The sequence below is a fragment of the Eupeodes corollae genome, chromosome 1, assembly GCF_945859685.1.
Source record: "Eupeodes corollae chromosome 1, idEupCoro1.1, whole genome shotgun sequence".
NCBI lineage: Eukaryota > Metazoa > Arthropoda > Insecta > Diptera > Syrphidae > Eupeodes > Eupeodes corollae.
Window position 1 is genome coordinate 118,696,964 of NC_079147.1, and position 26,670 is coordinate 118,723,633.

At 33.6% G+C, this 26,670-nt stretch overlaps 1 protein-coding gene across 1 annotated transcript in view; it reads right to left on the reverse strand.

Moving 5' to 3' along the window:
- Window positions 1-10,790: 10,790 nt before the first annotated feature.
- The window catches only part of LOC129943368 (cytochrome P450 4c3), a 52,760-nt gene continuing 36,880 nt past the window's right edge, over window positions 10,791-26,670 (reverse strand). Inside the window, exons 6-7 of the mRNA XM_056052756.1 lie at window positions 17,254-17,936; window positions 10,791-11,216 (exon numbers count right to left, since the gene is read on the reverse strand). Coding sequence (XP_055908731.1) covers window positions 10,876-11,216; window positions 17,254-17,936 — 1,024 coding nt within the window. The 3' untranslated portion in view covers window positions 10,791-10,875. The remainder of the gene's footprint in view (window positions 11,217-17,253; window positions 17,937-26,670) is intronic.

The window sequence follows — 26,670 nt, forward strand, 5'->3', positions numbered from 1 at the left end:
GTATATTCCAGCTGGAATTCCCGGTCGCGAAATGATACGTTTTAATGAATGCATCTGTTGTTTGATCGGATGCCATCTCCACATGTATTGCCTTTGTACTGAAACAAACGTACAGTGTGATGTATCTATTACTTGTTTTTGCACCTCGACCCTTGTTGAGATTAATTTTTATGGACCAGAGTAATCTACGCCACAATGCAAAAAGGGCCTGCTTGGATGTAGTCGTTTATCGAGCAGGCTTCCCATAAGTTTTTGTTGTTTGATGCGTTTAGGTAGAAAACAGTTCAGACATTTGTAAATATAATGAAGAATTGTGCTTCGTCCCCCAATAATCCAGTATCGTTGCCTTATGATGGAAAGAAGAATAGTCGGGCCTGGATGCAAGTAACGTATGTGATACTGATCTATCTAGAGAGACGTTGTTAAGTGTTTTTTTAGGACAATGACTGGATGCTTTACGTCAAAATTGCATAAAGAGTTGTGAAGTCGACCACCAACTCGTAAAACACAATCACCATTGATGAACGGAAAGAGCGATTAAAGTTTGCTAAACCTGTTAACTGATTTGCTTGTTTTAAGACTCTTAAATTCTTTGTCGAATTCTACTTGTTGTACCCAGCGAACGAGGCTAGTTGCTTTTATTTGATGTGTCGACAGTAAGCTGAAAGTAGGCAGAGCTGTTATAGTATCCAGTGTTATAGAATAGTATCGCAACCAATGTGCCATCATCCGAACGATTTTTTGAAATGAAGATGATGTCGTCAGTATCTTCTCCGATACGGAATCTGACTCAGTTGTTTGAAAAAATTGAAAGTTGAAGAGAAAAGATCTCTTCATTTTTTGCTTGGTATGATGGTAATGACTGTTGCGAGGGCCAATATGATTCAGTTTGAACTAACCGAATTTTACCCTGCCACCAGATAGATGAAGATTGCAGAGTTTAAGGAGATGCACCCTTTGATGCTATGTCAGCTGGATTGACCTGTGAGGGAACATAGTGCCACCAATCAGCTTGACAGATTTTTAATATTGCCCCAGTTCTGTTTGCGACAAAAATTTTCCACCGCCGATGCTGGGAGTTCAACCAACTCAATACTATTTGAGAATCTGTCCATGTTTTGTATTTCATTATTTAAGTCTTTTCGTATAGACTCAAAAAGCTTTGCAAGTACGCAGAGCTCAAGAGTGGAAGTGAATGCTGTTTCAGTGAAGCTACCCTAGTTTTGGCTGCGACAATTTTGACGTGTATATTTCTTTGATGATGTTTGATTGAGCTGATGATTGAGCTCGCAACTTCTTACATTTCTTGAATGAATCCATCGGTCACCTTGATGTTCTTAAAATATTTGAATTCTCCTGTAAAAATACACCACCTTTCCGCCAACCTTTCAGGAACGATGTCATCCCAGTCTATTTTTTTCTATTTGGTTGTACTACCCAGAGTTGTTGAAAGAGGATTTTTAAGGCAATGGTTGCAGGTGACAGTAAACAGAGTGGATCGAAGATTTCTGCAGTTTCCGATAAGATTGAACGTTAGGTAATTGAAAGTTTATGGGATGACGATGCATGGAAACTAAAGCAATCACTGTCTGGGTTTCAGTATAAGCCTAAAAGTTTTGTGGGCTCAGAATCAAAATCAATACATTCCGTTACTCTTTTGTCAGGAGCAATCTTTTTGATAAATTGCTTATAACTATTTTTCCATTTACGAAGTTCAAATCCTCTTCCTTCTAATACGTTTTCCAGCCTCTCTCGAATATTTGTTGCTTCTTCTTCACTGTCTGCCCCCGTCAGCAAATCGTCTACATAGAAATGATTTTTGATTATGTCTGATATGATAGGGTGGGTTGAAATGCTATCTTTCGCGATTTGAAATAAAGCCTGAGTAGCAAGGAATGGAGCTGAAGACGTGCCATACGTCACAGTTGTAAGCCAATAAACTTGTATTTTATTTTATAAATCATTTCTCCACACAATTCTTTGATGGTTCCAATCTTGAGAGTCTATTTGAATTTGTCTGTACATCTTGGTCACATCTGCGCTAATTGCTATCTTAAGCTGTCAAAAGTTAATCAAAATTGAAAAGAGATCTCGTTGAATGGTAGGACCCACCCCCAGGATATCGTTTAAAGACACATTAGAGGAAGTTTTGCGCGATGCGTTAAAAACAACTCTTAACTTTGTAGTTTTACTTGAAAGTTTTAGAACTGAATGATGAGGTTAGTAAAAACATTTCTTGTCTGCAGTGTTGACTTCACTTTAAGGGATTTTCTGCGTATGCCCCATGGCAATGTATTCATTCAGAAAGTTACGACATTACTGATATAGGTTGGGATCGTTGACTAGACGAGGCTCCATAGAAAGAAAGTATGATGTTGCTCTATGCTTCGAATTGCCCAGACACTGAGGTGATTTTGTTAATGGCAAGCGTGCAGGAAAGCGACCGTTGGAGTTGATGCGAAGGTGAGTTTTAAAGTGAGTCTCATAATGCATCTCCTCATCGGTATATTGGATCTTGTATCAGAGATTTCTTCTATCTCCCAAAATTTTGTTATTGATTTGTCGATGCCACAGTTAACAGTTACTTGATAATACTTTGGATTTTCTAAGCGATCGTTAGTTTGATAATGTAGACCAGCAACAAAAAAACAAATATAGTATTTTGGAGGATTGGCTCGTGAACCGAATATTTAATCTGTCCATTCTTAACCCTAGAATGCATATGTTGTGAGATAGCACCCAACTTCAAAAATAAAACTGTTATATTTTTTAAAATCAAAGACGTTATTTTTGAAGTGTGCCATGACTTTTATTTATCAAGTTGCTACTTTAGATCTGAAAGATGTTTAGTGCATTTTCTCTAGTCTAACTGAAGATATCGTGTTAGTGGAATATTTTTTTTGAAAGACAAGTGAATACTTTATTTTTAGTTTTTTGGAAGTCTTATTAGGTAAGTTAATGAATCTTTTCAGAATAACGTTACAAGGTTCCTGAATTGCAGAGCGGCAAACGTATACAATTTTTTGAGGAATATGTCTCAAAATAGAGCCAGCTACGATGATGAAGAGATCAGGCACATCCTATTGGGCGTCGGTGATGATGCACAAAATGAAGATGAAGACGTCTTAGATGACGTAGAGCCGGATTCTGAAGAAGACGATGAAATCATGGCAAGTATCGACGAATCTCTTAGTCGTTGGATTAGAAATTTTCTTTCGAACCGTTCAATACAAGTTGTTTTGGACGGATTCAAGTCTGAAACTCATAAAATAAACGCTGGTGTGCCCCAGGGCTCCGTTTTGTCTCCGACCCTCTTCCTAATTTTTATAAATGATCTCCTGTCTGCTACTTCTAATCCAATACATTGTTTCGCTGACGATAGCACTCTTTGCTTTTCATATTCGTTTCCAGACTCACAACCCTCCTCTTCGGATGTGGAACTGCAACGGCAAAATATGATTAGCTCATTAAATTCCGACCTACACAGCATTGTACAATGGGGAATAAAAAATCGTGTGGAATTTAATGCTTCGAAAACGCAATGCTGTCTTGCTTCGTTAAAGCGAGATAAACCGTCTTTGCCACTATCTATGAGTGGCACTTGCATCAACGAAACAGAAAATCTTGACATCCTCGGAATGTGCATCAGCAAGCACCTTTTGTAGAGCGATCACATTCGCGATGTTGCCAAAAATGCCGCAAGATGTCTAGGTTTTTTGAGACGTTGCAAGAAATTTTTTTCTCCATCTGATCTGGCTACAATCTACAAAACCTATATACGTCCGAAACTTGAATATAAGTCTCATCTCTGGGCTGGTGCTCCAGTAACTTATTTAAGCCTCTTGGACAGTATTCAAAAAAGAGCTTTAAAAATGATTGGTGACATAAACATCATCAACTCGTTTATATCACTCGAACATCGACGCAAGGTTTCTTGCCTCGCCCTTTTTTACCGTTATTTTAACGGACTATGCTCTAGTGAAATAGCCAGTTGCATTCCTCCCCTTAAACAATTTAACCGTAATACCCGCGCTTCTAGGAATGCCCATCAGTTTACCCTTGAGCCCAACTTCGGACGTACTATGAAGTACAGAGATTCTTTTTTTAGCCGTACTACGCGAATGTGGAACGCCTTGCCACGCTCTATCTTTCCCTGTCATTGCAATGTTCAGAAATTTAAAACCAATGTACACCGACACCTCCTATCCAACCCTTCCCTCTTTTCCTAATGCTCACAATGCTCACACTGTGTCTTTGGCATGCTAATTATAAAAAAAAAAAAGTGATTGCGAAGATAAAGAAAATTCAGAGGAAAGGCACAACTTGGGAGTTATCTTAGGTAAAAAAGGATACCGTTGGACGACACAGCCTTCATCTTCTACCGGCCGGACAGCGGTGAGAAATGTAGTTTTGAAAATGCCGGGTTGTAAAGGTGAAGCAAAACTCGTAATATCAGAGGTTGAAGCATGGAATCTACTTTTCGATGTTGTATTCGAAACTTTAGTAAGAAATACTAACATCGAGATCAGCAACCAGCGTCAAAAAAGTATTCCACCAGCTGATTCTCTATCGCCTTCAACGTCTGCCCAACATCCAACTTCCGGAATCATGATCGACACAACAGAAGAAGAGTTGGTTTACTCTATATTGCTGGAGTGCAAAAGCAAGGTCGAAGGAATACCAGGGACATGTGGACTACAAAGTGCTCCCCAATTTTCCAGGCTATAATTGGGCTCAACCAGTTTGAATTTTTAATTAATTGCATCCGATTTGATGACCGGGAAACGAGATGTCGCTCGGAAACTTGCACCAGTACGGTTCATTTGGGACAAATTTAATTCAAACTGTTCAAAATATTATACAACCCACGAGTATTGTACGATTGATGAGCAGCTTTTTTGATTCAGAGGTAATTGTCCATTTAAAATATATATTCCGTCGAAGCCAGACAAATACGGCATACAAATTATAACGATGTGTGATTCCCGCACATATCATATGGTATCTGGGATTCCTTACGTTGGGAAAGAAGAAAGAAGATCAAATGACCCCATACCGCTTCAGTTGGTACGCAAGATAAGTGAAAGCATTCATGGTACGGGAATGAATTTAACCATGGACAATTGGTTCACATCAGTTCAGTTAATTGAAACAATGCTAGCGCAGCATAATCTCACTGTAGTCGGAACGTTGAGGAAAAATTAAGTTGAAGTACCACCATCCTTCTTAACCAACCGCAAAAAGGAAGTACTCTCCTCGCAGTTTGCTTTCAAGGACAAAATTACCTTGGTTTCCTTCACTCCAAAAAAAATCAAAGGAGTTTTGCTGGTATCCTCGCTCCACAAAAGCAAAGAGGTTGATTCTGTGACAAGAAAACTGAGGTCATCGAGTTTTATAATCAAACAAAAGGTATCGTTGACACGTTTGACCAGCTGGCTCATAATTACTCCGTTGCCAGAAAGACTCGTAGGTGGCCTATGAGGTATTTCTATGGGATGCTCGACCAGGCGGGAATCAATGCAATGGTTCTCTATTCGATAGGAAACAATTACAAAAATAAAAAACATAAGCGCAGCATCTTTTTGCAAAATTTAGGTTTGTCTTTGGCAAAACCATATATGTATGCAAAAGCGTTTGCAACAAAGTATCCACAGCCATTTGAGGCGTACCATCGAAAAAGTGCTTCGAGAATCCATGGAAGGCGATCCTCATAATAACGAGAATATTTTATGAAGGGAACCTCAAATAAAGATTCCAAAGGTGCTTCTTGTGTCACGACATGCAGTACTTGCCAAAGGCACATTTGCCCCGAACAACGCAGCCAGAGAGAAAACAACTAAACGAGAGAACCAACTTCGAGGGTTGCTCTCTTTTTGCCTACAAGCTGCGATTTGCACATAAACTTGCATATGTATTAACTCCATATAAAAAAATTTGTGTGGAACGAATACTTATGCAAGAAGATGTGCATACTCCCCACATTAAAAAAAAAAATGGCGTCCACCTTCGAAAAATGGCGGATGCCATGCTGTTCAGAGGTGTTCATAGAAAATTCAAAATTATGGATGAACAATTGTTTGGTACTCTCATTGTGTTACTTTGGGAGTAATATCATTCGAATATGAAGTGAAATTAATTACTCTTGTTAGGTGCCAGAACAATGAAGATTTAGAAACAATTCTAAATTATGCATTTAGACAAATATTAGTTAGTTATTTGAAGCCAGTTTTAATCAAAAAGTAAGTAAAATAGATTAGGTGGTGAGAATTAGGACCTAGAAACATAAAACTCTGCAAGCACTACAACTATTATTTGTTTTATTATTAGCTGCGTTTATGCGTTTAATTTTCGCGCAGACCGTTGTAAAATGCAAAAAAAACTCAGATTTGTTTTAATTTTCACAGTTCACCGACTTAATTTTGGCTGTGGGAGTTGCTGGAACATTGACAACGAGAGTTAAAGAATGTAAACATGGATCATTAAAATAAAACAACGCAGAAACATTGAAAACATTTTTATATACTCATCTCTTTTTTACATTCCTATTGTATTTGTGTGTACTCGTTGTTTTATTTTCTTTACGTTACCGACATTTCCAAAATGCTGAAAATAAGTGATTTAAGTAGAGACTAAATAAAAAAACCTTGAATTTCTGTTGCCAATTTTCATCGCATAAGATTTGTGAATTGGCGATAAGCTATGCTTTCCACTAAGCTAGTGTGCTGTTTTTAAAGGCTTAACCACATATGTAAGCCGAAAAGTACTTTTGTACAAAAGTAAAAGTATTTGTATTCTCGATCAGTGTCAGTGGTTTTGTGAAGAGAATATACAAATTTGGTCTTCAACCAAAATTTAAGTCTTATGCATCATTTTATAAGTTTTCCAGTTCTATTATTTATTTATATCTTTTCTTTCAGTTGTATAGCGACAAGGGAAAATCTGTGAGGGAAAGTTCTAACTACAGTTTTTCTGAAAGTGCATTGTGGGTTATTCATAGATGTTTGCTAAACTTTTTAGGCTATTCATAAATAAATGCAAATCTAAGTTAAGGGCTAAACCTGAATGACTATAAACATAGAAAATGCTGTGTTCAAGTAATTATTATCGCAGCCAAATTTCATAATTAATTTGTTTGGTGTATAAAACAGCTGAAAGACTAATTCATGACAAATAAATGTTACTTTAACACTAAGTTCCAGAAAATATCGATTAATACCGCAATTACAGAAGATATGGATATTTTATATAAATATTCATAGACTTTTATTATTTCCACCTATTATAATTAATTCGAAGTAAAATAATTCAATGCAGTATATTTTAGAAAAAACAGCAGTTAAGTTATTAGTTAAGGTATTACTATTGAAATAAACATAACATACATTTATAAAAAAACATGTACTTGTTCAAAACAAATAAAATCTAGTCTAAGAAACCTTAACCTTATTATACATTCTTTTTGAACACATCTTTTCTGGTTTTGGTTGTTAATGCCATCTATCTGTAACTCAAAGAAAGAGAAAAGAAAAACAAATTCACCACAATCTACCGTTTTAACGTTTACCGTAATTTAGTGACAAACGAAAATTGTTTGCTAGAATTAATTTGTGAAAACCAGAGAGAGAAAGAAATATCAAATGTCTCGATTCTCTCTGCTCTTCGAGGTGAAAACATGTATACACCGATACGAATTCAACACGCTATAAAAAATGAGAGTAAGAGGTTTCAAAGGGACGGAGACGAGGAAATTTGGCTCTCTCGATTAGTTTTTCCTCTCTGCCGCAGCGAAGTATGCAAAAGCTGCATTTATATGTTGAAGGAACAGGACTAAAAATATACCGGTAAGACTTATAAAGCCAAAACTTTTTCAATATACTAATGTTCCCTTATATGTCTTCTTTCAGATACAAGAAAAAAATTGGAACATTGAAGCTTTAAAAGCTAAAGTTTTCAAGATTTATTGAAGCCCCGTATAGTCACACCACCTAAATGAACCCTTTTTTATTTTTTTATTTTTAATTACCAATGCTGTGAATTGAGTGCCATTTTTTGTTAAATTAGCTTAAAAATACATTATTTATAATAAAATATATAAATTTTATAAGATTGTTTTTTAAGTTGCTAATATTTTCAACCCAAAAATACTCGGGTGCTCAGGAACCCCATATGTGTTAAAGTTATTCAAAAACCCTTATGCATCCAAAAATTGATCAGCGCCTATGAGTATGTCAATGTTTTTGCTCTTGTAAAATAATGGATCGGCTAGTGCTAACGGCAATGACGATGTGACTTTTTGTAGTATTAAAGCTCTTAAGTTTGATCATGTAAACAATTGAAACAGACGAAGGACTAATTTTCTTCTCTGAAACAGGCAAAGTTTTAAATAAATGACATTTAAAAAGCTGATGCATGCCGCTGCACCTAGGACATCAACTTGTTGATTGTTCATGCATTGTATTTTGTTGTTGTCTGTTACCATTTGATTCAGATAATAGATTTCGTGCTACATTATCAAACCTGTTTGGTGATTGTGCTTGCACCGTATTTTGTTGTTGTTGAAAATTATTCAAATCAGCGAATGGATTATTTTCTGTGTAAGCTTCTAATGCGTCACACCTTTCGTTGATAAACTTGATAAAATCATCGAATGTGTGAAATTTTTTCTCTGATGCTTTGATGACCCAAAGCTGTCTGGTTTAGTTTTCAATTTTTGTATCAAGATGTATATCAACACTCTGTCTAAACCTCTTATGACTTCATCAGATGTGTCAGCTAGTCGTCTAAGTTGTATTGCGCTTGCGAAGTTAAGTTGCGGTTGCTCAACGAAAATTTTGATGTAATTATTAATAATTCGTTTTTTTCTAATCATACCGGTCAACAAGCTTTTCCCACGCAAAATCATAGTTTTGTTCCGTGACGGATATATGGCGAATTTGATCCGCTGCATCTCTATAGAGAACTCTCTTTAAATATTGGAATTTTTGTATTTTGGAGAATTTTGAATTCATGTGTACTATGGACTTGTATAGATCTAGGAATGACGGCCAAGTCTCATACGATTCATTAAATTGAGGGTTGCCATTCGAAGTTCACTTGCAACTGGAGCACGGTCATGTAGAGCTTGAATAAGGTTCTGCTGTTTTGAGCCTAATAAACTGAGGGTTTCATCGAGTGGAACGTACTGTTGCTGAAAACTTTCATATATAATAAGCTAATAAAAAAAAACAAATTAACTAATATTAACTAAAAGCTGGAATGATTTTTTTGAAATTGCCTAAAAAATTAACGGAACAAACTATAAAATAGGTGATCAAATATTTTATGTAGATATTGAAAGTGGTAAAGCTGTGTTAAACAAAGCAAACAACAAAAATGCAGCTGATAAAAATGGAATTCCTTTAGATTTTTTTAAAAATGCGACCCTATGTTTATCAACTATTTAAAAATTCTTTGCAATAAAATATTCATGAAACCCGACATTCCCTTATAGTTCAAAAAATCTGTGATTTTCCCTATACACAAAAAATGCTCGCTAGACTCTCCTCAGTCAGTATACAAAAAATAACTTTTTCACGATAGATCACATTGTCGTCGCATTTTTCGTTGAATTTAAAGCTGTTTTTGATGTAGTTAATAGTAATGCCCTTATTAATAAGTTGACACAACTTGGGTCCCAAAAGTAATTGCCTAGTAAACCACTGTTTACGCTGATTCTCAAAAAAATCTTCATGTTGTTAAAGTAAATATTATTTTAGCTTCGCTTTTTAAAAAAAAAGTGGTTTCTGCACATACGGTTATTCAAGTATAATTAAAATGTATGCTTGAAAATAAAAACAACTCGAAGTTCTTGGAACAATGGTAAGAACACTTTTCGTATCAAAAAACATATAGGTAAAAATAAAATAAAAAGTTAGAATTTTTTAATTTTGCTTATATCTTTTGAAACTTTGACATTTTAGAACGACCGGGAGCAATTTTTAAAAATTCAATTTGGAAAAAAAGGGGACTAGGTAAAAAGCAGTTTGCGGGGTCTGAAACACTCGATTTTGGGTATTTAAAAAAAAAAACTCCAAACAATGCGGAACAATCCGGTAACAATCTGGAACAACTTTCAAAAATTAGAAAATAAAAAAAGGGAACTTACTTCACGCACTCTACATTTTTACTTACTTATGTTAGTTCAATCTATAATGCCCTAATACAAACATCCAATCGTCAAAAATTTAAAATATAATTCAAGCATACAAAAAACCTACACGAAATCGTAATTCACCTGCTTTTCTCTTATCATATTTGTAACCCAAAAATGTAAACAATCGGAAATATAAAACCAAAGCAAAACTCATTTATTCATATCTCCTTGATTGTATTATGTTTTGTTTTATGATTATTAATTAACAAAAAGTTTTTGCTCATTCACTCGGACTCTTGTTTATTACTCAAAATCTTTGCTTATTTTCGTCTGTTTCCAATAATCAGGATTCGTTAGTTTCCCGGCTGCAAATAATTTTTCCAAGAGACGTTAAACCAAAAATATCTTGGCAACCGTATTTGACTTAAGCCATGAGAGTATTATGGTTCCCATACACAAAGTTATTACTTGCTGTCCTGGGATAAGTTGAGATGGGAAGCATCACTACCAGTTGTCTCGGAATATCTACACCCAACCTTTCCTTATACATTTTTAAAAAAATCACCTGAACCTAACACTTCGCTTAAAATTTCCATTAGGTAAAGGCGTTATTTCCATTTTCCTTTGCGAATATGTCATACACATACATACACCAATATTATCATTATATTATCATTTATTTAACATAGTGTCTTTTAACAAAAAATATTTAATAATTCCTTAAATTTTTCATAATTTTCTTCTTATATCCTTTTGGTTATTCGTATTTTGAGACCGTCTTTTGGTCTCAATATTAACTCTCCCAAAAGTGTTAGATCCTCACGGCGGTCAACAGCCTCTATTTTATAGGTCCTTAATATTTTTGAAAGAACAGCCTTTTCTTCTAAAATAGCAAACTTCTGTCCTATGCAATTTCTGGGACCCGCACTAAAAGGGATGTAGGAAAATGGATGTCTTCCATGACAGTTCTCTGGCAAGAAGTTATCGGGATTAAATTGCTCGGGTTTGTTAAAAATTGTTGGATTTCTATGCAACATGTATGTCATTATAAGAGCAGTAGTTCCTGCAGGTACGGTATAATTTCCTGTAAATAAAAAATTGTTATTTCGAATAAAGTTTTGAGTTCGTGCATTTAAGTTTCAATTTAAAGCAAAGAGTGCAATATGCATTGTAAAGGGTCCGCTATCTAACTTTTTTTCAACTAGTGTTTATTTCGTGAATGGAAACACATAGGTCATGTCTGACTTGACAGATATTTAGTGTTATCCTTCCGCTGAACGAATATGGTTGAGTATAAGCCATCTAAGGCAGCCATTTGAAGGAAATTATTTTCCATTATTGACCGGAAGGATTGTACTTAAAAAAAAAAAATAGAAATTTGAGAAAATATCAGTAGTTTTTTCTAAAAGTATTTAAAAAAAAAGTTATTTGGCGGACCCTTTATATAAATGGGAATAGTGAAACAGCAATTCAAGTACAATTTTGCAATGTACTTATTATATGTTGAAATTTAAAAAAAAAGGGAGAAATAAAATAGATTATTTTTCATGACAATTAATTTATACAAGATAGAAATAGATTTAAACAAATATTGCGAGAGTTCGATAGAGACGATTGAACGAAAAATAAAAACAATTTTATTATTGCTTTATTTTTTGACAAATTTACAGAAAGAATAATCTTTTTCTTAACGCAGCTTTCTCTGAAGAATGCAAACGCAATTCCTTCAATGCACAACATGACAGTTTTCTTCTATTTTTCTATAATAAAGAAAAACAAATGCAGTTTATTTTTGCCAAACAGAAAACTCTGCATTCCACGATATTAACAATTATGTATGTATGCAATCCTCTTTCTTTGGATTTAAAAAATATGGGTTTAATGGAACTTTAAATTATAAACCTAACCTTGCACCTTCTTTAGATCCTATAGTATGTTCAAGCATGGGGCAACAGTAAACAGCATTGCGACTATATACAAATATAATTGTTTATAAGTTTCGTGTTATATTTGGCGCTTTTTCACTTTTCAAATGTGTAATATAACTTACCTGTTGAAACTGATTCAAAATCACAGAAGCGGAGCAAAATATTAAGGTATTCGGTGCAGTGTTCCTCATTGGCTGAATACAACATAGTTAAAGAAGTGCTTAAGGAGGCCACAGCTGGGTTCTTCAGCTTCACGCCTCCAAGTGAACAATTAAAAACGGTCCTACTGGATTGCATAAGTTCCTCTACGGAACCACACGCGCTTTCAGCTGAGCTCCGTCAAAAAGCCAATGGAGATCTCGATTTAATCGGGGTCAAGCCTTTCACTAGGTTGAAGTCTAGACGAGAGGGTTATAGGCTGCCAATGTTCCTCGTAACAGTATATCCCCCCAAAGTAATTTTGAGTGTCTGAAGGAAATCAAATCCTTCGACTATCAATCCATACACTGGGATACATTAAAAAGGCACGACGACATTTTACAATTTTTCAAAGTACCAGAGTTTTAGCAAACTGCAATATGCAGTTGCGCTGCGTCAAGTGCTTCGAAACTCACATTAAGAGAGGGTGTAAGCTGGGAATGAGCGGGTTGAAGATTTAGCCCAGCTCAAGCTGTTTCCATAATGTCCAAGAAATTAAACAAAAACAGGTCATTCAAAAAGCCTAAAGAAGTCGAATAATTCAACGGGCTCAACAAAATTCGTGGATTCCAAATTTTCGTACTCCCAAATGGTGTCAGGGAATAGGAACTCGAGACAGGATCTACAAACCGTTGCCCCAAATGCCTCCATGCCTTAGGCACCAGAGGTGCAGCCTCACGCTGTAGCCTTGTTGTTGAGCATTCAAGGTTTACTATCAGGGCTGCAAAGTTAGATAAAGGAGCAAGACAAAAGGGTAGATCATCTCCACTCTTTGTTCCCTTGACTGGCGTAATTTAGACCATAATAGGCGTGCTGCCGTAGACGCGCCTAAAAGTCCTAGCTTTGAATGTAAATTCATTGATTAGGATTGAACGAAGAGCCAATATGTTCCAATTGTTGAACCACTTCAGTCCCGATGTGTTAATGCATTGCGACTATATACAAATATAATTGTTTATAAGTTTCGTGTTATATTTGGCGCTTTTTCACTTTTCAAATGTGTAATATAACTTACCTGTTGAAACTGATTCAAAATCACAGAAGCGGAGCAAAATATTAAGGTATTCGGTGCAGTGTTCCTCATTGGCTGAATACAACATAGTTAAAGAAGTGCTTAAGGAGGCCACAGCTGGGTTCTTCAGCTTCACGCCTCCAAGTGAACAATTAAAAACGGTCCTACTGGATTGCATAAGTTCCTCTACGGAACCACACGCGCTTTCAGCTGAGCTCCGTCAAAAAGCCAATGGAGATCTCGATTTAATCGGGGTCAAGCCTTTCACTAGGTTGAAGTCTAGACGAGAGGGTTATAGGCTGCCAATGTTCCTCGTAACAGTATCCCCCCAAAGTAATTTTGAGTGTCTGAAGGAAATCAAATCCTTCGACTATCAATCCATACACTGGGATACATTAAAAAGGCACGACGACATTTTACAATTTTTCAAAGTACCAGAGTTTTAGCAAACTGCAATATGCAGTTGCGCTGCGTCAAGTGCTTCGAAACTCACATTAAGAGAGGGTGTAAGCTGGGAATGAGCGGGTTGAAGATTTAGCCCAGCTCAAGCTGTTTCCATAATGTCCAAGAAATTAAACAAAAACAGGTCATTCAAAAAGCCTAAAGAAGTCGAATAATTCAACGGGCTCAACAAAATTCGTGGATTCCAAATTTTCGTACTCCCAAATGGTGTCAGGGAATAGGAACTCGAGACAGGATCTACAAACCGTTGCCCCAAATGCCTCCATGCCTTAGGCACCAGAGGTGCAGCCTCACGCTGTAGCCTTGTTGTTGAGCATTCAAGGTTTACTATCAGGGCTGCAAAGTTAGATAAAGGAGCAAGACAAAAGGGTAGATCATCTCCACTCTTTGTTCCCTTGACTGGCGTAATTTAGACCATAATAGGCGTGCTGCCGTAGACGCGCCTAAAAGTCCTAGCTTTGAATGTAAATTCATTGATTAGGATTGAACGAAGAGCCAATATGTTCCAATTGTTGAACCACTTCAGTCCCGATGTGTTAATGGCTTCCGAAGCCAGGCTATACCACAAACACAAATTGACTCATAAAAATTAGAATATCATAAGAAAAGACCCGCTCGACTCCACTTTAGGGGACGGTGTCGCTCTCTTTATACGAAAAGGCATTAATTATAAAGTCAAATACAACAATCAATTGCGAAAGCTCAAGAGGATAGAAGTTTGCATGGTATGCATCTATCTCACTCAAGGAAATCGTATGTATATGAGTGTGGCTTATGGGGCTGGAGCTCCGCAAGCTACTTATCTGCTTTAGAACTTGATGCTTCAGACGCGTGAAGTTGTAGTATTACGTTGGAACGCACTCTTACAGTTACAGTAAGATGCGCTGGCTTCGTAATCACCAACTTCTTAGCAAGAAAATTGAATTATAGTGGCATGGTCCCACCAAACAACAGAGACCTGAAAATTACGGAAATTGACAAACATTTACAACAGGTTTACGAAACAGTAAAACGAACGATGAAACGAACAATACCTTAGTATAAAAAACGGGACCAAATGGGCGCCTATAGAAACTTTGAGTAATGCTTTTTTTTATATTTTTATTTTTTTATAAAAAAAAACTGTGGATTTTAAATATATAAATAATAAATTTTAAAAGATGCTTAAAACATTATTTTTTGTTGGCCAAATTGTTTTGGAGATAAAATCATTTTTTATTCGTAAAATTTTCTAGGTGACCTTTTTTTCAGTTTTTTTGATTTATAAAAACCGTTATTTGGATTTTTTTCAAAAAAATACTTGTTTGGTATCACGATACAATATATTATATAAAATTTGGTTCAATCTCTAGCGTTTTTGGTTCGTGAGATTTATAGGGTTAACCAAAATGTTCACCTTTATTTTAAACTACTATGGTAAAAAAACCACCCACGCAATTTTCTTGAGATCACTTTCTGCACCTTTCTGCATTATTATCTTTATAACAGAATTTATTTGAAGTCGATATCTCTATTGGGTTTTGATGTATTGACGAAGAAAAAAACGTCGCGGACGTACGAACGTATGTACACACGCACGCATATATATCTTTCTAAAAATCTTTTATTTCGACCTTGAAACGTCAAAAATGACAAAATTTTCAATTTGACAAATCGTACTAATTACAATAACTTTCTATGGGAAGTTAAAAAACATCGGAATGCCCACGTATGATTCAAGATTATCGGATTACTTAAGCTTTCAGATCGCCGTAAATACTTTGCTATTATCTTCAATAGAGATTCGTTATGTTATCATATCAATAGTGACCTCTTGTTATTCTTAACTAAATTGTATACTTCTTTGGGAGATTTGCGTATTAAAACTGTATTCTTATAATTGTTGGGGTTAATAGGGCCCTTACAAAATGTTTAAGAAATGCTTATTTTGTTATTAATCAAAACCACTTCTATAATTGTAACAATATACATAGATTAATTTGAAAAACGACGATCACGAAAGTAATTCTATTTGAAATGAGTAGGCATGCTGATATCTTCGTAAAGATCAGCTATCCTTATAACGCTTATTGAAAAAATGGCCAGTGTAATTCTTTAGCTCAACTGTAAATTCTTTGACAAATTCCACCGAATGCCGTGCGTGGCAGTATTGTTTCAAGTTTAAAAAAATAACACCATCGTTAAGCTAACTATCCTCATCTCTAGGCAATGCAAAAGTACGAAGGTTCACATCACAAAAGAGTTTAAGAATAGGTTGCAAATGTCTCGGCTTCGAGAGTTTGCTTTGTAGGGTAGGTCGGGGATGACTCAAGATTTGAAAGATATCAACAGGAAGCAATTTGTATTATGAAAAAAATATGTGTTTGAAATTAATTGATGCCAAGTCCTTTATTTCCTCAAAACGACAGTAAGTTGGTCAAATAATCCCAGAACCGGAGTAAGTTTACTATGGCTATGGGGTCAGTTGACTACATTTTGATAATAAAACAATACGCAAATAGAATTAAAATCAATATTATATAAGAAATACATCGTGTGGATACACCACAGAAATATAAAATAAATATTTAAAAAAAGAATACAATTTAGTTAAATGGTAATTTAGTGGTTTCACAAAACAAATCAAAGAAATTAAATAAACAAATGAAAGCCATTTGGTGTTATATACCAAAATAAAAACTTTTAAAAAACGTAAAATAAATATTTTTTTATTTTATCGTTGTGATTGATAGAAAACAGTTGGTTTTTGATAGCTAGTAGACACTGTCTTCTATAAAGGGAAACAAGTGCTTGTTCTCTTTATACAATATTTGCGAAATGCACTAATAAAAAATTGTCTTGCACGTTTGAGTTAAACTTTTTCAACTTCAGTTGCAAATTGGACTGCATCTGTTTTTTTGTCTATAGGATGATGTACCACAATTTACTCTTATTGTTTATGCAACGCATCATTTTTTAAGGACAAGTTGGTTTTAAGTTCCTTGTTTATGGCTCTTAAAGAACTGATTTTCCAAAAAAAATGCCAAAAGGTAAACTTTTGTTGCAAGATCCTTGAACTTTTTGACAAGCGTATTTTTATTTTTTTTGCAGGTTTGTTAAGATGAAGTCTGGTTTAAATTTCTCTTACGGTTCTTTTAAGAAAGTCCAATGCTTACAAAAATTGGTGGTGCTATTTAAATGAAATTTTCAAACTGAATGATCTAACCACTGTCCAAACAACTAATTTAGTAATTTCAATAAAATTTGACAAAATGCAACTTAAATACGGGTTTTGATTTTAAATAACTCAGTTAAATAATTACAATTAAAATTATACGAAAAAGCAGGATAAAATTTTACACTTTCACTTTAACATGTCAACTCGAAATGGTGATGCAACAATTAAGGCCCATGGGTGATTCCTAGCGGGACAAAGGGCCTTGTCGAAAAAATCACATAAGGGTAAATGATTTCTCTAACATAGAATTTTATATTCTTTAAGTCAGAAAAATATTGTTAAAGATAATCATTAAAAGTCTTACCTATTATAACATCCTCAGTCACTGATCTCGCCATCATTGGAACACTAGGATAGAGTCGCAAGGCATCCTTAATGCAATTTTCTAAATATTTCATATCCAAGAGATTTTTCATCGTTGCGGGACACTCTCTGTTACTGCCGAATATTTGATCTAATTCTTTAACCACCTTATCCTGAATCTCAGGATGACTTCCAAGTAAAAATAACGTCCAAGATATAGCAGCTGACGTAGTATCATGTCCTTCAAACATAAATGTATCTACTTCTTCTCTGATATCTTCTTTTGTCAAAACTGTTCCTTCATTTGATGCTTCGATTAGTAAGTCAAGAAATGCTAAACGTTTTTTTTTGCCAAAATAATCTTCGGAATTATTATTGTTATTATTATTATTGTTATTAATATTATTATCATCATTATTATTATTATTTGTATTATTATTATTATTATTACTATTATTATTATGATTATTATTATTTTTGTTATTATTGTGATTATTATTATTACTATTATTATTATATTTATTGCTGGTGACTTCTCTTCTTCGTTCTTCAATCACTTTGTTAGAAAACCCATGCAGGGTGTTGATAAATTTTTTATGAATATAGTAGTTTTTTGTGAGTCTAAAAACAGAATTCCACTGCAGCCATAATTTCGATTGCCGATTTTGTATTATTTCTCCAATTCTGAAAATTAAAATAATTTTTTTTATTGGTATTTACATGTAATGTATAACACTCATTTTATAATATACATATAATTAATTCTTATAAAAGAGGAATATTGTGCACCTTATTCTTTCTGTTGATATGTTTTATTAAAAAATTAAAAAGAAAAAATGATTTGTAAATTTTCAAGTACGTACATACGTGTACAATAATAGGAATTCGATTAGTATGTTTATATTGCTAGTTGCAATGGAATGTGTATTTGTATTAGAATTTATATCATATGTTTGTATTGAAACTTTTCCCTTTTTTTACAGTTATATACTCGTACATTTACTGTTGAACACTTAATTTATTTGTTAACTACAATCTTCCTCTTCAGTTTTTCCTATTGCGCTTTTTAATATTTTAATTCTTAAATGGTAGTATAGGAAAAAAATAAAAATGTGTTAACATACTTCAAGAAACTGAATTTTTGTTTTACAAAAATATAAGGGTGCGCAACAGTTCATAGAGAACTATTCCATAGTGGCTTACACTCTCAACCATTAATGTGTGCGAGTCTTTTCAGGGATGGAAGAGACCTACAATTTTTATGAAAAATCCGAACATCTACTAATTCCAGAAAGCACTTTTCATGAAAAGAACTTATGTCAGACGAAGTGTCAATTTCTTGCAAGAGGCAGTATCAGCAAATAAAATGTAGGTGGCACAGGCTGCAATTAAACGCAGATCTCCAGTATGATAGTCTTACGCTTACTAGTGGCGTGATGGAAACACTAAAATGAGGCTGGGATGCGACCCACACTGATAACTTCCCATCCCGTCTGTCGATTTGTTTTGCTTAAAAGTTTGTCTATTTGTACTCGCATCAATTTTTACCAAATTCGCGTACTATTTTTTGTAGGTTTTATAAAAAAACGGACTGTTGGATTTTTATATAAAAATTACTGAATATCGAAAACAATATTTTCTGTGAAATAAAATTAGTTCAAAGCCAATATCTACAATGTTTGAAAAGATATTTGAGTCGAAAATCAATTTTGATCAACTTTTGTACATTTTTTGAGGTTTTCATTTTTTGTAAAAAAACTGTCAATTCGATTTTTCTCAAAATTTTTCCTAATATTGAAAGCAATATTTGCTATAAATAAAAATTAGTTAGAAGGTATTATCTCAAATTTTCGAAAAGATATTTGAGTCGAAAATCATTTTTTACCAACTTTTGTTAAATTTTTTTTTGTAAAAAACTGTCAATTGAATTTTTTTCAAAATTTTACTGATTGTTGACAACAATATTTTTTGAAAGATAAAAGTAAATTAAACACAATATCTCGAAGTTTTGAAAAGATATTTGAGTCGAAAATCAATTTTTACCAACTTTTAATATTTTTTTTTAGGTTTTTATTTTTTGTAAGAAAAACTGTCAATTCGATTTTTAAAGTACCTATGTCATCGAATTCGTAAGTTGTATCTCCTTTAATTTTTTGATCTATGTAAAACTTTGAATTATGATTTCTTAATATAACTTCTTTAATTTGCTTGTATATGTTTTGTATATTTTATCGTCCAGACTTATAGTATTTTTATAAGTAACTTAGTTTATATCACTATTTGTTTTATTAATTAACTTATGTTAACCGTTCATAACACCGGATTCAATTTCTAAGTCGTAATTGTATTTTTTTATAATGGCACATTTTGAAGTTATAATCTTCAAAAGTTTAATGAGACAATTTTTACTTCTTTAAAGTTAATTTCAATGTCCTGACTGTTCACTGCCAATCTATCGTTTATCAGACCGCATCTATCTAAGAGGAACAATTCTTCTGGTGGAATGAAGCCGCTCAAGTGTGCACTTTCAATGTACTCGTCATTCGGATAAAAGACATAGCTCTAGCAATGTGAAATCGAACGAGTTTTATCACGAAATTGTCAATTTTGTTGATTCGAGCTCCGTTGTAAAGGAACTTGTTGAAATAGTTATGAACAAAAGAAGATTTGACTGTTCGATATAAGCTGGTACATCCATCTGGGAAGGGGCAAAGTTGAACCACCCAGAACAACCATAAGCGATCATCGGCGTATAACGACTATGTAGGAAATTACCTTCACTCTGGAGTCAAGCCGACTGCTGTAAAACAGCCGTGTCGTCAGACCGAAGGCTTCCTTAGCCATTTATATGTCTGTCGAAATATTTTTTATATATGATATGATTTGCTCGTTAATCGCTGCCCGTGAAGATCAACGATGACATTATTGCGCCAATTCTTGCACGTATCCCTCGTGGTCCTAGTCAACGGAGTTTGGAGCAGAATTGTTTCCGACTCCTGGAGAATTATTTACAATTTCCAGTCGTTGGAATATCACTGATTCTTATCAAAATGCAAAAGAATTCTAATAATATCAACCTTTAGATCATCGGCGTACACAATTGCCTATTAGATCGCCATTACCATTTTTAATTTGAAATGTTGTGGTAGAAGTTACATTTCCACTTTTAAATACAAACTTTTTAGTATTAAGCATATCATGAAGTATATTGATTGCTTATGTTAGGCCTACTCAGCTTTAGATAAAGACCCTATACGATACTAAAAGCCTTTTCCAAATTAACCAGAACAGCACCTGTGCATTGTTGTTTTTAACTTCCAAGTCGATGGTCATGGACTCTTAGAAAGTGTACAGTTTATCAAGCTTGTTAAAGTTGCATTTCGTTCGTTATTCGATCAAATTTAAATTTAAATTGTCGCACAAAACATCAAATTATGTATAACAAAAACAAAAATTGTAATAAAATTCATATTTTGATTTAATTGATTGTAAGTATTTCTAAATTTATTATTATGATTATTACGTTCATATCTTAATCTTTGCATTTACTGTGGTGCTACGTTTCTATATTGTTTCCATGATAAAAATTAAAAGTGGTTCCTATAGTATATCTAGATAAAGAATTATGGTTGTCTTGTGATAATATCCTTGCTTATCTTCTTTTTTTCGAATGTCGTAAGCTAGCCGTTTATGTAAGCGTCTGGTAGCTCTTATCACATTGTGACATAAATGATATAAAATTGAAGATAACTATGACATTTGTGTTTAGTTATCAATTTTATATTAATTAAATATTTCATTTTACAACCGTTCATCAAAAAAATGTTACCCTCGTACTTGCTGACTATTTGCTTCTTGATGACTATATTGAAATTGTTGTCATCTTAATGCATTACTTTTATTTTCAATATTATGTCTTTGATCGTATTAATTCAAAAATCTACTTCGTGTTTCGTTGCATTCCAAATCTTGAGCCTGGTCTAATGCATTGGGCAAATCTCTAGGTTAGTTCATGACTTAAGATATGTATTGGTCTCATATCCGCGTGCTTGGGCAACTATTTTATTTCACATTACGCTTAAAGCAGCGTGCTACAAAGATTGTAGAGACGCATCCTGTTTTGACAAGCTTCTCACCAACTCACATATTTTTCACTGCTACCTTCAAAATTGGTAGACTTTTAATAATATCAAGACTTTCATTACGAGTATTGGTGGATCTAGTACTTGTTGCATGTTTTTATTTGGAACTGTACAATTTTCTAATATTTTGTTTGATAATACTTCGGAGCAGTAGCCTTTAAACTCAATAATATCTGTAGTTGTTGTTTTAACAATTTAAGTTTTTTTTTAACAATTTCTTGCTTTAAGAATTTAATTCACTTTCATTTTTTTAGTTAATAATGAGCTATCCCGGTCGTGTGAGGATCTGCTGCAATTTTTCCAATTTCGTTTCTTTGTCTTGCGTCGCTATCAGTCGGACGTTTTCGTACAGGGTATAAAATGCAATCATATACTGGATCTTATAATCATCTTACGATTGGTTGTAACCGTCTATTTTGCAGATAAATGCACAATCTTTGGTAATTCCTTTGTACTCAGCAATGTAATCGCTGTAGTGCCGTTTTTTAGTTAAGGAATTTACATCACAACGCGAGTATATGTCGATTTGATTGGAAATGTGATGTTAGACTAGAGATCAGCTTAGCAAATGTATTATGTGCTTACGCCCGGTATCTCACACAATTTATTATTATGGAAGAGCTGAACAAAAGAGTGGTTCAAAGAAGGAGCTTGGACAAGTTTCAAAAAACAGCCGTTACTCAAAAACCGTTATGATTAGGGATAAACAAGTTAAAAAATTCTGAAAGGTTATGGCCTGGTCTATCACTGTACTCAATTTGTTATCAACCTGAACCAAGACTATTTGATACTTCCAATATTTGGTGAACAAAAAATGATATTATCTTATTTGATGCATCAACACCAACGTCCTTGGCAATTGGTAATACTTTGTGAATAATTGAAGTGACATTTTTTTAATAAAAAATAAAAACCTGAAAAATGCTACTAAAAGTTGGTAAAAATGTATTTTCAACTAGAATATTTTCTGGACAGCTAAAGACATGGGCCTTAAACTAATTTTATCTTATAAAAGACATAGTTCTTAACATTTAAATAATATCCAATACACTATATTCATAATAACTGATTTTTGAGAATCAATTGATGTATTGATTTCGAAAGTATTTTATTCTAAACAATTTTTTTTAATATAATTTAGTTCTGTAAAAAAAATCAAATCGTATTTTTTTATAACAAATATGAACCCTAAAAAAATACTAATATAGCGAAACAAATTCTATTTACTTTTTAAAATTAAAGAAACTATAAATGCTTTTGAATTATTATCATTACATACTTAAATTATTAATTTCAAAATTAATTAAATTATAAATATTGAAAAGATTTGTTTTACATTGTATAAATAATTCAATGACTCATTGTGGCTTACCAAAAATTAACTAAAATAGTTATAACATTTTTGAATTTTGCATTATATAACAGTGAAAGCTCTCTCTGAGTAAATATTTACAGTAAAACATTTGTAAAATAATGTCAAGCAGAAGTTAAATGATCAATAGAAAGCAATTCTAGATTTATTCGAATTCCAATCATCGAAAATCAATGTATAGTCATCCAAATTCAAAATCGTTTACTTTTCTTTTTTATATCACCAAACAAACATAATCGTAAAAACATTTCAAGACCTCGGGGCTCTTTTAGCTTACGGTATGACTTCGAGGACATTTGTAGACGCGTATGCTGTCTTTTAAGGACCGTAACCCAAAAGTGTAGAAAGAAAAATGAAAACCAATTGTAAATTATAAATTAAACAAACAAATCTAACAAAACCTGACTGGAGAACCCCAGCCACAAAAAAAACCTCAAAACTCAGAAAGTTTTAGTACTAAGCCGAGGAAGAATTACGCAAATAATTTAAGCAACCAATATCAGACCCTTTAACGCGTTGCAAAAGTTAGGGACTCCAAACCCATCCTAAGTCAATACAGCACAATAAGTATAAGCCTGACACAAAGTCAATTTTCAACTTTATTATGTAGCCTTAACGTTCAAGAAGCGCCTAAGAGTACGTTTAGTTTTTGCAATGCTAGATTTCATGGAGGAAATAATAAGCCGAAAGTTGAAGATTTTATCGAAACCATAATCATTTATAAAAATGGTGTTAATATTACTGTTCAGTATGCACTTACTAGTTTTCCTCTTTTTCGAAAAGGATATGCTTCATTTTAGTGGCTAAGAGTCAAACAAGAAACAAAGACGTTTGATGAAGTGATCGAGTTACTAAGAACTGCTTTCGCTCCTCTTAGACCAGGTTGGAGAATATTTGTAGACATTTTTCAGTATAACAGAAGCTAAATGAAAACAGATGATTTCAACAGATGCTTTTTATCTGTCTAAAAAGATTATTTTCTCAATGAAAAGAATATTTGAAAGAGAATACTATAATTCATGATTTTTTCTCAATTAAACATTAAAATTAGGGAGCGAATATCTAAAGAAGATGTTCTGACTTTCCAAAACCATTAATACAAGGCCAGAGAAATTGAATTGTCTTTAAATAAGAAACAATCAAGTATGAAAAATATTCTAGTTGATGTTTCAGAAAAATCTGATTTACATTGTTCTTTTTGCTGAAAGAAAATTCATTCCGCTGAGGTTTGCTTCAAAAATCTAGAAAAGCAATAACAAACCGGAAATAAGGAAAAAGAAGACACCAAATTAAATTGTTATGGTTGTGGTACTGCTGGATTTTACCGATCAAATTGCGCTAAATGCAATAATTTATAGGTAGGCATGTTCCGGTCGTTGATATCAATGTAACCGGCTTCAAAGGCGGATTTTAATACGGTAGCTGGGGCTAGCGTAGATGGACACCAGCTCTTTCAAAAACTTAAGAACACAAATACAATTGTCAAAAAGCCTTTGCAGAAGTAACTATTGCTCATGGAATCACAAGAAAGGAACTAGTGTATTCAACAAACGCTAGTATCGTCATTGGAAAACGATTGAAACAAATTCGTTTCATCTGTCTAACAAGTGCGGAAATCAACAGAACTCTTCTTGGCACCAATTTTCTTGAACAATCTTGGCTTTATAACGATGACTCAACTCATATTTTTTATTTCAAACTCGATGAGACAAGACTCAACGATGCTGTTTTCCTAAATGAAGCCAGAATTGAAAAGCTAACAACGCCAGAGTTCCCTATGGAAAATTGTATCTCTTGGTTTGAAAAAAAGAGTCAAACTACTCCCTTGATTTTAATATAAGAAATGATGAAGCTTTTCACCTTTCTGAATCGGAAAAAAATGTGGATGATTTCTTTCAAAATAAGTCTTTTCGAAAATATTTCTACGCCGATTAAAGGGATTGAGCATGTAATAAAAACAAACTCAGAGGAATCAATAGCTACAATTCCTTACAGACTATCACCAACAATGAAAATGAGGTTATTGGCAAATTAAAATTGCAGGCAACGACAAGCCAAAACAGCATTTACGACATTGGATTGAAGAACATGCCAGCAACATTCTAAAGGTTAAACGACAAATTCACAAATGAACTTCCAAACATCCTGATCTTATCATATCTAGATGATATTATTATCTGCTCTAAAAATTTGAAACTCATATGGAAGACAAGACAGCAAATGTTTGATAGATTATAAAATGTTAAACCGTAGTTCAATATATAAAACTCATGTTAACAGTAGATAGTTTAAAAATCTATCCAGAGTGAACGAAAGCTATAACCAAACGCCCACGAACCAAGAATTTAAAGCAGCTCATCTCATTTTTGCAAACTTGTTCTTAGTTACGACAAGAAACCACTATCAAACCTTACAAAAAAAAATTGAAATGGTCTAATGAAGAAAAAGCTGAAGAGTATTTTTTACACCACCTATTCTTCAACAAGTGAATGATAATATGCCTTTTTTCAATGAGCAGATGCTAGTAACTATGCATTAGGAGCACCTTTGCTGCAGGGGGAGAAGTATTACAAAGCAATCGAATGAAGAACAAGCTGAATAGTTTTTTAATCCACCTATTCTTCAACAAGTGAAAGAAAATATGCTTTTTTTTTGAATGGACAGATGCTAGTAACTATGTGTTTGGAGCTGTTTTGCTACAGAGGGAGAAGTATTACTAACCAATCGAAAACGAAAGTCAACTGTTAATTGCGACTAATCAACCTTACTAAGAACGTTAAGCCTTGTCATTTGTGTGGGCAGTTCAAAAATTCCGCGGATGCATAGAAAGAGCGGAAATATCAATTTTAACAGGCCACCAACTGTTAAAATGATTGTTTAGTTTAAAGTCTCCAACCGGAAGACTAGTTCCTTGGTCTTTGTTATTGCAAACTTACAATATAAAATTTGATTACACTCCTGGTATACAAAACGTTGTGGCAGATACACTGCCCCGCCCACCTTGTTTTAAAAACCATATAAGTATTGAATGTGAATTTAAAATTGGTTTTCCGGCACAAAGAGCTAAAGAAGTACGTAATGCGCAACTTGAAGAAAAATCATTGATTCTTTCGAAGCAAATAACGAAAATGTTCTACACGAGGTTATATCATGATTGATGGTATCCTATACCGTTATTGCTAGGAAGAATATTAAGAAAAGTTACTATAATGGAGTTGGAGGGTGAGCGTCGAAGCTAATCGAGGATACATGTCGTTCTGACAATTCATCGCTATGATCTCCTTCATGAATCCTTGGTTAATCGGGTGCTGTACTGTTACGTTCGAGAAGTCACAAGAGTATTATTATGTATAGAAAAAGATACAAGTATTACTATTATATTTATTAAAAGTTGTTTAATTTAATTTAAATAATTTTACATCAAAATTCTTAAATTCCTTATCTCATTGATAATTACAGTGTCAGAAAACTGTATTAATTGTGTACCGTGATTTACATTATCATTTTGTAATTACTTCTTTTGTAGTTATAATGTGCGTATGGCTTACATAACTTATTTTGGGATTCTTCTCTCAGATAATTTCACATTCAGTATACCTTTATTTGAGATTTCTGTTAAAAATAAAAGGTTTAAGATCTTGTTAGCATATTTAATATTCAAATCTTGTTTACATAGATACTATAGATGTTATTAAAGAGTGTTATTCCACTGGGTATAATAAATTTCCCTTCTCATTTTTGTACACTAAATGTTGTCAAATGTTTACCTGTTCTTATAATAATGGAACTCTGAAGCGTCTAATACATCTATTGCCATGGCTTCTTTAACAAAGCAACAATTGTTTTTGAAATAACAAAAAAAGACGATCCGAAATTGCGAAGACCTAAAGCGAATGAGACGTAA